Consider the following 14,571-nt stretch of genomic DNA (forward strand, 5'->3'; position numbering starts at 1 on the left):
AGACTCCAATGCTCTACATGACATGCAGTCATGCGATAATTTCTTCAAATACACACAAGTTTCAGCCATTCATCAACGTCAACACAATGGATTATGTTTCCAGTATGTATCCTTCTAGAAAGAGAATAAATTATGGTACGAATCAAGCTTTCATTATTTGTTTGTCCCTTTTTTCCCACAGCTATGCTTTCTCTGTGAGTCATTTGACTTCTTGATCTAACACTTGCATTTGATTTCGAATAATATGATGGCAGGACACTGTAGACAAATAGATGGGATTTAAACTAGCCCCATGTCTCATCAGTGTGCAGCGAGCATTACAGGATTAAAAACCAGTATCCCCAGTGTCAGGTGATAGGATGAAGGTGAGCCTCATCGACTAAATAAATCTGCAATAAAGCTGGGCCGTCTTTCCAGTTAATCACTTACAGAAATTAGTGCTAAGAGACTCGAAAGTCCTAAAATCATCATTTGTAGCGAATAAACAGCCCCTAGCAGGAGAAATAAATACTGTCCTTAGTATTGTAATGTCACTTTAAATGAATATACTGTAATTATTGTTTCTGCTTATTTAGAAGGTAAGAAGCAGGGAGCACGGCAAACACACTCCCTGCTTAATAACAACAACGCAGAAAATGTTGTCTATTTAATGTAAATAAATTAAAAGCTGTCTATGGTGCACAAATGTATTTGATGATTTCAGTTAACCTATTTACTCTGACCACTCCTGTGACTTCATCACCTGATCTGTCCTTTTACTGCAATTAGCTCATATCCCATTTTTAAAGCTGGTGTGTTATTTAAAGCTAGAGTAGACACCCGAGAAGCCGGAATTCTGTGTATGAGCATGTGCTCCGGTATCATTTTGCAGATACACCTCCTATGGGATGGGACGTGTTACTTTGTGGGTAATTCAAGTTACATTCGTGGAGACAGGATGTTCAGCTGAAGAGTGAAGTGTCATAGGAAAAAACAAGGGACTAGTCACACCGATGAAACATGATATCCCTTGTTCTAGATGATCTGTGACAGTGTAGTCTAATATCCTCGCACTACGAGCCATTGTTTGGGTTTCCTGGGTAAATTGTACTTATTCAGAAAGTGCAGAAGCTGTCAGTGCTACAGCCCGATGCCAGTGTGATTAGTCTTATATCAGAATGTACGGGGTAGTGCATTGCTGAGCAAAGGGAAAGTCACAAAAGGCATTTCCTTCTGTAACCTCCATGGCATTTGTACACCAGCACTCAAGATATCTATGTTACTTACAGATCCTGTTCCATGGAGCTTTAAAGGCCTGTCATTCGGTGTAACAGCATTTCCCCACCATAGCATTCAGAATACTTACTATAGTTTTTAATTTAGCCTTCACTCAATAAGGCCAAACCTTGTTTGTGATGATTAAGTTGTTTACAGTAGTTAGAACTTGCAATCATTCTCCTGCTTCTTAGACAAGGGCACCGACCTGCAGCTGCTCTAGTTGGTAAAAGGTAAAAGTAAACACAATTAGACCGCATTTGTTCATCCCTACTTCTCTGGCTCTGTTTATTTGCTTGCTTTAGTTGTCTTGTGCTGGGGAGTTGCCAGATTGTCTTGTCTCCGCTACCTGAGCGAAGAGACACAGTGGTGTGTGTAATTAGCAGGCAAGTGTACACAGCTCCCCACAGTGTTCTGACCTCGTGCTGCAGGAACAACTGCCACACAGTCAGCACCAACTTATTCCCAGCCCCTTCTGCCTCCTTTATCCTCCCCTGTAAATGCAACAAAGCCCCAAGCTTGCAACAGAAGCTAACAATATATCCGGCCCCTGTCTGCATCTCGCTCTTTGTCATCGTGCACCTAAATTAAGCCTATGGGCTCACGACTGAGTCCATTAGATAGAGACAAAGCCTCTTAACCATGCTGTAGTGTAGCAGGAAGGATAATAAAAAAGAAATAAAAATGCACTTTTTTAGATGCTCTCTCTTCAGGTAGCATTTTAGCAATTTAGCAACGGTCAGCCGAGATTATTTTAAACAGCATTATTTCAGAACAATCGCTAAAGCACCGCTTCTTTAACGCCTACATTCATTGATTTGCATTTTGATTAATTGTTTGCTTTTGACTTAGTATCTTATCCATTCCTTGAAATAAATTAAGAACGGGCTTGTTCTTAGGAATCACTTTACATATTGTTGGAGATATTTCATGTAATTACTGTGTACATGAATGGCTCAAACTGCACATTGACTTATAATGAAAAAATATAGGTGTATGGATTCAAATGGTAGTATAGTGTATTTGTTTTTCCTTTTAACCACTTTTGTGCTGAATCTGATTTGACCATTTTCCTATTAACAAACGTATGTATTGTGTCTGACATTTAACTTACTCAGAGGGCATTCTGGGATAGCTTTACACCCTGACAACTGTGTAAAACTGGTAGGTTTCAAATGTACAGTGTTTGCAACAGTAACAACATCAACACCAAAAAAAAAAAAAAGATTTTGGCTGAATGGAAAAAGTGGTTCCATCTATTTTTATGAAAGAGATTATTTAAAATAGTTGGTCTGAACTTCTGATATCCTAAAGGAGATAGTGGAATTAAGTGAAACCTTTTTCTATTAACTCTTAATGGTTATCAAACCAGTGTGTTACAAAAATATTAGTACTGTTTCTAAAAAATCAAAAAGTAGCTTTACTACAACATAAAAATATGATATTATATATGTAGATTTTTTTTTTTGCATTTCTTTGTATTTCGTTTTCCTGTTTTGCTCAGCAATTTTCTTGTACATTTAACTGAGATCCTCCTTATTGGCACCAAATCCAAACTTTTGAAGGCGAACCATTTCTCACTCACCATCGATAACTCCACAGTTTTCCCTTCTCCTCAGGTTAAGAGCCTTGGTGTCATCCTAGACAGTTCACTTTCCTATAAATCTCACATCAATAATCTCACCCGTTCTGCCTACTTCCATCTACGTAACATTAACAGATTGCTTCCTTCTCTTTCCACCCAGTCTACGTCCATTCTTGTCCACAGCCTTGTTACCTCCCGTATTGACTACTGCAATTCTCTTCTGCGTGGTCTCCCCCAAAAATCCCTCCATAAGCTTCAACTGGTTCAGAACTCTGCTGCTCGCATTATCACCAGAACCCCCTCCTACCAGCACATCACCCCTGTTCTTCAGGAACTTCACTGGCTCCCTGTGAAATTCCGGATAATATTCAAACTTCTTCTGCTCACCTTCAAGGCCATTCATAACCTCGCTCCTCCTTACCTTTCTGACCTGTTAACCACTACCTTCCTTCCGCCTCACCACCATGGGAAGCAGAGCTGTCAGCTGCTCTGCTCCCAGGCTGTGGAACTCTCTGCCCCCAGAAATAAGAAACATTGGTTCTCTCCCCCAGTTTAAATCCCAACTCAAAACTCATCTGTTCAAATCTGCATATTCACTGTGAATCCACTGTTTGTTAATTTTATCTTGTGCTTCTGTTTTATTGTTCTTATTCTGCCATTGTTTTACTAAGTGTTTTATCCTATTGTAAAGTGTCCTTGGGTGACTTAAAATTCGCTCATAAATAAAATTTATTATTATTATTATTATTATTATTAAAGCACCAGGTGCTGATGCTATAGTTTGAAATCCACAAGGTCACATTATGGCTATTTAATACCAAAGCTTTAGTCAACAGGCTCAAAGTACAGTTCTGAATTGTACTTTGATTGTCTGCAGGGAAATGTAAAAACAAGAAAAAAGCTTATTAACTGGTAAATTTTTCCCCATCTTTTCATTTTTGTACATCTGTGAAAAATGCTTAACGAAAAATTTGCAAGGCTGCCAAAAACGTCATCCAAAAAAATATGAAGGCTTACTTTTTAATTGCTCTGGTTGTTCTCCAGATGATGTGTAGGCCTGCAGTGCATATCTTATAAACCTTTATAGGTCAGAACAATTGCACAGATGTGCCAAGTTTTCGATCAAGCAAATTTATATTCTAAGCCAATGTGTCTTTTACTACAGTGTGTATTTTTAGTATTTGGAAGAATTAAGACATTCTAACTTTTTTCTGTAAAGCTACTTTGTTAAGTTTTTTAATTAAAATATTTACCAGAAGGAAACCTTTTTGTAGCTCGCAGATTGGCTATGGCAGTTGCAGAGCTTAGTTTGACTGTGTGAATGACTATAATTTAAAATAAGGTGGGAGAGTGACTTGTGGGCTGACTCAATTTTTGTTTGACCTGAATTTTTGACAAGAACATGTGGTGCCCCTGAAAAATAGCTCACCACTTTACAGAAGCTTATTACACTTGTATTATTCGGTTTGAATTATGGCAGTTCCCTGTCAGCTCTTTAGTAAACACATTGTTTTGTGTCTACAATTGGGGAAAAAAGTGCAGCAGAAGGCCACAGTTCCTATTAAAAGCCTTCAAATTTTCCCCTTTTATTGTAAAGAAATTCTCAAATCCTGAAAAGTTCAGAATGAATGAATCGTCTATTCATGTGAACAGCCTGACACGAATATAAGATTACAAAGAAATCCTGCTGTTTTATTAATACTGAATTAAAGAAATGCATCAGCATCACTCCCTGGTTTAATGATGTTATATATTTGAGAAATTGAAGTCAGACGACCCAAATGCAGGACTCATAGGCAGAAGCGGACCTCAAGTGGAAGGCAATTCTTTATTGCAGCTGGTGAAGTTAGAAACATAAATCTAAAACGGAGGCAAAACTGAGTTGAAAATCCCAAGAAATCTAGGAAGCTCAGCGGGGAGACAGACAGGCAACTACACAGTACGGCGTGACAAGGAAGAAGTGAAAGATACTGCTATTTATACAAGGATTACTGAGGGGACTGGAAACATCTGGGAAACAAGAAAAAGGTGACAGCAGTCAAGACAAAGACACCGGGGACAGAGTAAATCTAAACAAATGACACAAGAAACAAGTCACTATCAGGAATGCAAAACGAACAACATCATAACAGAACAAAATGCTGATAGCTAAAATGCTATACTAATACCAGAAAAATAGATTGTAAACTAGGAAAATGTTCAAAATTCTACAATTAGTGAACCCAGAACTAGCTGAGAATATAGACAAACCAATCTCAAAGAAAACCTAAATTACAAAACTTAAAACCCTGGAATTTTATTTTGTGTGGTGTGGCATGCCATGGGTAAGATCATTATGAAGCCTGTGAAACTGATGATTATTTAGACTTCTGACTGACATGCTACATCATTATATGACGTAACATGCAATCCATTGCTATCTTGTGTCAGTGTAGTGGAAAGCTTTGGATCCTTCATTTCAATTCAAAATGAAAAAGTCGAACAAATAGTCTGTGACACTGTCATAAAAGATGCCAATATATGGGTCTTATTCAATTTAAATGTACAAATGTATTGGAAATGGCAGGAGTAAGTAATATGTTTCTATAACTTTGTGAGTGAGGGTTGAGTCTGAGTCTGAAGGTTAGGAGCAATCCTCTATGGGAATGAAGAGGAGGGCGATAACATTTTGTTAGAGAGCTTGCTAATGATCTTTTAATAGTGGCTTACAGGAATGAGCAGCGTGGGATTGACAAAACAGTCTCAGTCAATCTTCAACTTCAGACAACTGAATAGAAAATTGCCCGTAGCTATAATGTCCTGCGCTCATATAGATTTAAGCTGTATGGAGGAGTGATAACAAATGGCTGATAATTAGAATGAAGCACAGCTATACTAAAATATCTTTTGTTAGCTTACTGTTTCAGAGCCATGCAAACCGCAGCTCTAACATCTACTAACAACATTTGTCAGTGAGAAACCTGTAATGATTTCTAAATCGTCTTCTTTTGATAACAAACCCAGATTTAAACCTCAAAAACAAAAATGACCTCAACAAGAAGTTGTCAAATTGCAAATATTGTGTCGTGATGTGATGTTAGATATGTGCGTAAAATTTCCCAGTAACCCAAAAACACAGAGCTGTGAAAAGCAGCAATACCTGCCTAATGGTTCCTTTTCTAAAATAGCTGTTACAGATCACAATAACAAGAAAACATGTTTATATTACAAAAGGCGTTTCATTGTAATAAGTCCTCTCATATCGACAGAATCTGCAGTTGTTTTCATCCTCGTTATCAAATGAGCCTTGCGCTCCGATGCTCTTTAATTTCTGCCACAGCTCTGGTAATATTGAAGAGGGGAATTTGCTTCTGGATTCCCTTGTGTCAGATTGCCCCAGCAAAGCGGTTAGGCTGTTGATTTAAAGAAAGAACCGAGCTCACACATGTGCAACTATGAGACAGCTGTTCTATTATTGACAGTGCATGTGGGCTGAGGGACCACATAAATTGATGCAGTCTGATAAAATCACGTCGTTGTCATTTCACTGTTGGTGCAATTTAAAGCGAGGCTTCACTGTAGCTGTCGTTATCTTACAGAAAATAACTTTCCACCACTGTTAGCAAGGCGTCTACTTTCTGAATGGTGTGGCTGAAGACAAGGCTTGCAGGGAACAGGCAATGAATTTGTCTCTGGTAGCAAGACTTAATGTGATAAGGGTAGGTAATCATCCTCTCCAGATATATAATTCACTATTAATAGCCTATCTGACTCTAAATTTAACCATGACAAATTATTGTATTTCTGAGTCATTTTACAGCCCGCTCACGCTCCCCATCTTCCCTGCTCCCCCCTAACCTATTTCAAAGAGTTGGTGCTACTGGCCCAAATGTGTCACACCTAACAAGGCTCGCTGCAAATTTAGCCTGTCAATATGTGTCAAGCCTCATTCATCAGCTATCACTCTTCATCTGAGCCGTCCTCGTACTTTCACAGTTCACCACCGAAAGGTTTGACTTTGCCCCGAGCTTGCATTGGTTCAATCCCACCCCCAGGTTCTTTGCTTTGAGGTTTAAAAGCAATGACAGTCACTGTCCTTGCTAAATGTAAGTGCAACAAGGGAACACAGAGGGAAGGAGCTGGGGGGTAGAGACAGTGTAACCAGCTAATCATGAGCGTCTCCCCATAATTCAGCTACATTGAGTGTCCTGTGACTGACATCACCTGCTCTTTTCTCATTGACCAGTTGTGACAGGCATGAGAATCTCACATCTGCATGGTAGATTTGTTTTCTGAGTGTCAACATACTGACATACAGTAACACATCCGGGGTATTTTTCATTACTTTTTTTTTTTAAATTCCATAATTCTCATTAAAAGGAAAAATGAAGAAAAGATGTGTTGTATATTTTTTGTCCCCAGGGTTTGAAAGGTGACTCAGGGCCAGTTGGTCCAGTTGGTCCCAAAGGAACCAAAGTGAGTGAGTCTGCTGTACATGCTGGGCTGGAAAACATTAGAACAATAATCTTTTTCGTAGTTTGCTTTTCTGTCATCAGGGAATCTGCTTTACTTTCATGAGCTGCAGTCTCGATAATGTGGCTGTCCATCTGTTTGAAGTGCTGCTGTGAATTGCTACTCCAAACATGGCAAACTAAAGGATATTGTTATGGCTTTCATAACTTAGCAAGACCTTATTGATGGCCGTATAGAGTAGCTTTTATCCTGGCAGAGGGAAAATGGTCCACTCTCTCTATTTGTGGAGTATTTATATATTCAAAGTGATATATTTTTGTAATGGGCATGCCCAACAAATCCCTTTATCTTTCCCTTTCTAAACAGGTCTTTTCTGATACTGAAGCTTAGAGATGAAATGGGAAATGCATACCATTGCCTGCAGTTTGCTGGACTACTCATAGGAATAGTATTTGACATTAGGTTTTTAATTCTAGGAATACAATAGTTGCATAGGTATGCCCTGCACAGGTGGCTGTAGCTGGTTCCATAAGTCTGGGGTTTAAGACAAGAGTTTGATGCAAAACCTTGTTCTCATCAGTGACATGAATTAGATTAACTCTTGTAGTGATGTGGAAAATATTGGTCTTTTTAAACTTTTATTTTCATGCCACAGTGGGATTATTTCCCATATATGAGTTGGAATGTTTTTCCTATAATTAGTTGCCATATCTCTTGCTCTTTTATTTTTCTTCCCTTATTAGGGCTTTTTCCCCCTTTTTTCTCTCTCTCTTTGCTGTTGTTGTTGTTGCCTTTTGGTAGAACTCACCGCATAATTGTAGGTGCAATGCACTGTCTGCCAGCCTTGAAGTTATAATGAGGTCTGTGTGTTTCTGTGAAGACAACAGAGAATCACAGCGTATTTTATCCTGTTTTCCGGATGGGAGGGTGAGAGAGGGGGTGGAGAGAGCGTTTGTTTGTATGGAAGCTGACAGACAGAGGCAGATTTGGAAGCATAAAGTAATGAGTCCCCTGAATATCCCATAGCAGGCATATTTTAGCTGTGACATTCATTTAGACAACAAAATGGATATGAACTACAAACACCTTCTTCTTCTTCTTTTTTTTCCCCTTTCATGCACATCTGATAAAAGAATATTGGCAGCAGTAAAGTCATCTATTTCTCAGCTCAGTGCTTTATAAATGTTGGGACTGCTGTTAAGAGGGGGTAGGATGGCAGTAATAGTGAACAGTGATCTACAAGTTTTATCTTAAAAGACAAAAAAAACAAGACAGTCAGCAAAAAGGATGTGAGCTCATTGCTTACATTACATTATGTTGGCATCAAAAGGCGTTTTCTCCTTCCTTATATGACTTTTTGTGACCGCCTGTATGTAACAGTCAGCGAACAGTGTTATCATGCCTCCCCCTTGTTAATGCTGCAAAGCTCTCTCATGATGTAGTGTGCCTGCATTTGTTTTAAAGCCTGTCACATTTAATGGCCCACCTGCCAATGTGAAAGTCATCAGACATGCTTCATGTAAGGACATAGTGTAAATACCAGGTAATAGCCTTCTACCGTACATAGTGCTTATATTTGAATATACCTGCTATGAAATGTCATCTTACATGAGCTGACCTTCAGGGTTTTTTCTCACAAACATGATAGATGGCCTTTAGGTTTAATGATTATCAGTCAATAAAAGATTTTATAAATTTAGCTGAGTATGATAAAGAGTTAATGCTGTGCATTTTATTTATTTATTTATTTATTTATTTATTTATTTATTTTTAATTATTGTCTTCTCTTACAGGGTGATACGGGTCTGCCTGGAACTCCAGGGCTGCCTGTAAGTTCACACTTCTTCATTTACATCTCATTATGCCATCTGTGTATGTGTGTGTGTGTTCAAATAAAGTGGTGATGTTAAAATGTACTTATGAGGGTATGAAATGAGATGCATGAAATGGCAAAACTGAGCTTTGTAAATACCACAGCCTTTTGGCAGGCTCTACACATAGTGTTAAAACATCTGGCCCACAGAGATGGAAAGTGGGGCACTCCGGTGAACGCTCTCTGTGTCACATTACCGTCGCCTGGGAATGGGTCAAACGAGGAGCAGATAGATAGGGCTCAGTGGGCGGTTTCACTGGAGCCAAAAAGGATAGGCATGAGCAGCCAGGCAGAGAAGAATGGAGCTCCAAGCCTCGGGCTGGGTGTGGAGTTTGACAGGTAGTCACTGGCTGTATCCTACACGGGTGAGACAAGCACTTACTGGAATGGTATCTGTCCCTGCAGACTTTGTGCATTTACAGACACCCGTGAGAAATGACACCAGGATTTACGTCTTGTATATTTCTCTTGTTTGGCAATATCTAGCAGAAAGAAAACATAAAATCAGACACAAGTTCCACTTCACAACCAAACAGAAGCCGTAGCAGACCACATATACATTAAGTGTATTTACTTGTCTAGTCACCTACAGTACGAACAAGTAGCCCCATAATTTGTTGGACAATAACACAGTTTTTGTAGTTTTGCCTCTGCACACCACCACAGTAGATTTTAAATCAGACAGTCACGATGTGATTAGAAACCTTGAACATCACCAAATGCCATATTTCTTCCACTGAGAAGCTCCAGTAGGCCTTTACTGCCTTCAGTTTTGTCTTCAGTATCCGAAAAGCATGATCTATATGGAGCTCAGACTTGGCCAGTGAAGAATATCCAGTGTCTTTGCCTTGAGAAACTCTTGGGTTGCTTTTGCAGTGTGGATCATTACACATTTGCACTGTGAAGTTCTGCTTGATCAGGATTTTTTTTCAATGTTTGGCTGAATCTGAGCAGAGAGTATATCCCCGTACACTTCACAGTTTATCCCGCTACATCTATCAGCAGTCACATCATCTTTAAACACTAGTGATCCGGTTCCACTGGCAGTCATGCAGCACATGCCCATGCCATAACAGTGTCTCCATCAATCTTGACAGAGTGTTTCTCTCCTTCTTCATAGCTTTTTTCTTTCCATTATTCTGGATCCATAAATCCAAATATTTGTTTATTTTTGGTAGAACTGTGCACACTTTTGTAGATTTTTTCTAGCAAAGTCTAATCTGATATTCCCATTCTTGATGGCAACATTGCTATCAAGAACAACAGGGGACAAAACAAGTGGTTTTGTCCCCTGTTGTAGACTTGAGAGGGTTAGTGGGATTTGGCAGATTGGATGTGGTGGTGCAAGACAGGGAAAAGAATCACTTAGAAATCAGTCCCATAATAATTTTTCTTGTCCAAGCTCACCTGTGCTGGTACTCCGATATTCACTCAATACAGATTCACTCAGTATTCAGTGAGTTAAACTAATCAGCTTGAGTAACACAAAGACCTGCTTCAATTTGTTTTGCAAGCAATTTCACAAAAACATAATTCTGCAGCATGTCACATTGGGATTGAATATCTGATTTAAGAACTGAAGTGAATGCAGACGTTACATGCAAGATTTAAATTTCCAGCTCATAAAATTCAACTTGCTGAGCAGTGCTTACCTTTGAGAATAATCTCTCATCTTCGTCTCATCTTTCAGTCTCCGAGTGCCACGCATGAACTTTCTCTCCCTAAGACATACAGGAGCTGTACATTTTTCCTAGCAGACACGTTTTGTGACAAACTGTGCAGATGCAGTGTGTTTGCTTTGTGATATTTGTTGAGCTCTTGCCTACCACTTACAGAAAAATGTTAATGAGTTTATGCTGGCTCCTCTTGTGTAACACTAGATAGATGATGAGTACTGCAATTGAAACTTGATTTACATCTGCACCATGAATCATCTCTGGGATGAAAAGGAGAATATAAAGAATGTATTGAAGGTGTAAGCAGGTCGTGGGATGTCATTATTTTCTTATTACTGAGCATATTACTGAGTATCTCCACACCTTCGCCGAAAGCAAGGCAAGGCTGCTGCACACAAAAAAATTAACTGATTTTAAGGGTAATATGCATTAACCTGCCGATCAAATTTAATTGCTCATTAACCGAAGGTATTGGATTGCCATTCCAAATTGCTCCGGCCCTCTCTGACCCCCTGTCCTACCGCCTTGAGGTTGTTTTTAACTTGGCTAGATGCTGTGAAGTTTTTTTCCTTAACCAAGTAAACATTCTGCAATTGTGCGCTTTAGTTGTCTTCTGTAGTCTTTCAGGTCTTTTCTTGTTGGTGAGCTGGTCAGTGCATTCAGTCTTCTTAACAATGCACCAGACTGTTGATTTGGCCGCCCTTAAAGTTTTTGCTGGATTGCTTATAGGTTTATTTTGGGGGGTTTTTCCTGCTAATGGTGAAAGTTCTGCTTTGTCATGGGAGCAAAAATTGCTTTAATTCCTAAACAGTTTAAAAAAAACCCCAAAAACCCTTGAATTAAGGCTGAAAGTCTGTCCCTCAATCACATACTGCTTATTTGATTTCAAATGCACTGCAGAGGTGTGCAGAGGCATGTCTACAACAAGAAAAAAATAATGCGTCTTTGTCCAAAAACTTACAGATCTAACTGCATTGTGACTGTGTGGGCACAGTGTGTAGGCTCAATTCGTTATTGCAAGGGAGTTGATTGCTGATACAGAGTAAAAGTATACTGCGGGTGGTTAGCTAATTATGTGCATATCATGAGGGGATCAGCCTGCCAGTTTTAATCAGCACTGGTCTGTTACAAAAACTGTCCCACTGCTTCTGGCCTGCCCCTTTTATGTCACCAAAGTGCTTACAATGCCCACAGAACACTGCCACCATTCATTAGCTATTCTCTAATGCTAATTTCCCATTTGTAAGGACAAGCAATGCAACAGTCTTTCTCCGACAGGCAAACAGGATTTTAGCAAACTTTCTAACATCATGCCAGTAAATTGGTCCACGAGCGTGAGCAGAAAACGTTGGGAGGAATTTTTTAGTGCAGACGTGCTGCCAGTGGATTTGCATTGTACTGCTTGTTAGCCATTGTCAAGATTCTGTGCTAACAATCCCAAGCAAAGACCACTGTACCATTGTACATGAATAATTGATTTATTAGCAAAACAACTGCAGGGGACTGAGTCATGTTTTGTTGAGAGTGTCACAGGTCAGAGCTGGCTTTCTTTTTATGGACACAGCTGCAAAAGTCTGAGAGTTGTCAGCCTCCTCGTTAGCTTTTTTTTCCCTTTTGTTACTTTGGATGAGGCGTCTGACTGACTTGAAAGACGTGCGTCATGAATGTCCATCTGTGCAGCTGTCTCTGTGAAGAAAATCAGCAGTCTTTGACTTGTGGATGCCAATTGAAAGACGACACCAATTATTTGGGTTGTATTTGAAAGCGGAGATGTGGTGCATGGCGTTGTTTTGGTTCTGAGACGACTCCATTTGGCCTTTCTTGACAGTGAACAGCAGGGTGTCAGGAGAGTTGTAGCAGTCATGCCCTCATTTCTCTTCAGGTTATTCTGGTCAAGGATAATTATGTCATGAACAATTGTGTGGCATGTATTTTTATCCCCTAATGTGTGAATCATGTTGCATTTTCAAACTGACTGAAGTGCTTTTTTTTAAAATACAATTTATTTTAATCACAGGCTGAGAAAGAATGTCTGAAAGGAGATCAGGTACATTGACTTTACTTAATTGTATTTTCTCTGAGGCATCCTGTACTATTGTGTTTTTACTTGCATTTTTTTGTAAGCATAAATGTCACAATTTGCTGTTTTCAGGGTCTCCAAGGTGAAAAAGGAGAGAAGGTAACAAATATTGTTCTTGAATTTGCTGCTGCAGAAGGTGCACATACCATGTTTTCAGTAAAGTACAGCTATTTGGTTTAGCAGCCAATTACCGAAGCACCATATGCATGCCCTTGCACAAGACATTGCTCAGCAGATACCTTTATTAACTTGCTAATAGTTTCTTATCAAGATACTTTGTAGAGTAATGGAATGAATATCTGATCAAGTGAGGCTGCAAATTACCCGTTCAAGAGACACTACTCATGTAAAAGCCATTCAGAAGTGAGAATGAAAGCTACAGCACTATCTAGTGTCTTCTATCCTTCATGAAGTTCTAACTAAGCTAATGCTGTATTTCCTATCACTGTAAATAAACCCACTAACCCTCTATAAACCCACTAGCAATCCACTGGTCTGTTGAGAACAGACCAGTTCTAGTACCGTTCTGCTTTGCCAATTGTAGTAGCCTTTTCACCATGATAGATGTCTTTTCCCTAGGGATCGGCTGGAGTGCCTGGTCATCCAGGGGAACCGGGGAAAGAGGGCAAAAGGGTGAGTAAACAGAGACAGATCGCCAGTTGTGTGGCCTGGCTTGTGGTTGTACTCACGGAGAGGACCTGGCCTGGGGAGAGGCCAGGCAGCAGCTGAACGGCTGTTGTTGTTTTAGAGGAGGCAAAGATGATCTGTGGCAAGGGGATTGCAATGGGCCTGCAAAAGGAGACGGGTTGGTGTGTGCTAGCTGTATGACAATTAATGAATGGGCTCACTGGTCAAGGGGTCACACACACACACATACACACTCATAATATCACTGACAGAACACATGGTTCAGTCCCATTGGGTGACAGTATTTGGTTTCTTAAAAAAGCCAGCTTGATTTGAGACAGACACAGCATCCATTACTGAATCAACTGAAATGTTATATATTTATTTGTCAGCTCTTATTCTGTGGTTAGAAATATAAGTGTCAGGATTTTGCTGGCAAAAATGTGCACTTAATACAATTTTTATTCAAATACCTTTTTTTTTTCAAAGCCTTTTTAACACAAAATTTCAGTCTCCGTGGGAGCATATGGTGATTTCCAGTTGATTATACTTTAATTGTTTTGGAGCATTGTTAATTCATGCATGAAGTTCTGATATTAATAATAGATAAACATAAAACACTGTGGTTAGAAGCTTGAACAAGAGCAAGAATGTTATTTTTCCTTGCCGTCACAGCTGAAAGGCAGCTCTCGCGCACAGGTGGAGAGAATGTCCTTCTGCGTGTGCCGTTATTGACTCGCCTGTGATAAAAAAATAGCTGCTTCATGCCACTCGGTGTTGGTGTTTGTTTTACAGAGAATGGTCATAAAACAGCAGGAAAACATTTGGCTCACTGCAGCAAAACATAAAATATATAGGAGGTTCAGCTGTAGAGCACTCATAAGTAGGTCAGGGAAATGTTCTTTTCAGATTAAGGCGAACCCAAGATGATGCACAATACTCGTGACATCTAGAGACGAGCATCTCAAAAATTCCACCCTTCTGTGTGTTAATGCATTCCGACTCAAAACTTCTTCCAATACCA

At 39.5% G+C, this 14,571-nt stretch overlaps 1 protein-coding gene across 5 annotated transcripts in view; it reads left to right on the forward strand.

The window, feature by feature from the left end:
• Positions 1 to 14,571, forward strand: part of LOC146561219 (uncharacterized) — a 106,492-nt gene that overhangs the window by 25,127 nt on the left and 66,794 nt on the right. For 4 of the 5 annotated variants that reach the window (XR_014894849.1, XM_085297105.1, XM_085297104.1 and 1 more), the window contains 5 exons: positions 7,241 to 7,294; positions 9,085 to 9,120; positions 12,858 to 12,887; positions 12,993 to 13,019; positions 13,500 to 13,553. Coding sequence is in view for 4 of the 5 variants with exons in the window: in XM_085297105.1 (XP_085153231.1) it covers positions 7,241 to 7,294; positions 9,085 to 9,120; positions 12,858 to 12,887; positions 12,993 to 13,019; positions 13,500 to 13,553 (201 nt within the window). In the remaining variant the exon portion in view is untranslated. The remainder of the gene's footprint in view (positions 1 to 7,240; positions 7,295 to 9,084; positions 9,121 to 12,857; positions 12,888 to 12,992; positions 13,020 to 13,499; positions 13,554 to 14,571) is intronic. The other variant, XM_085297106.1, reaches the window with a different exon arrangement.

The sequence above is a fragment of the Mchenga conophoros genome, linkage group LG13 (assembly GCF_057382185.1).
Source record: "Mchenga conophoros isolate Kocher_MC1m ecotype Shallow Benthic linkage group LG13, M_conophoros_male_GT1.1, whole genome shotgun sequence".
In the NCBI taxonomy this organism is placed as follows: Eukaryota; Metazoa; Chordata; class Actinopteri; order Cichliformes; family Cichlidae; genus Mchenga; species Mchenga conophoros.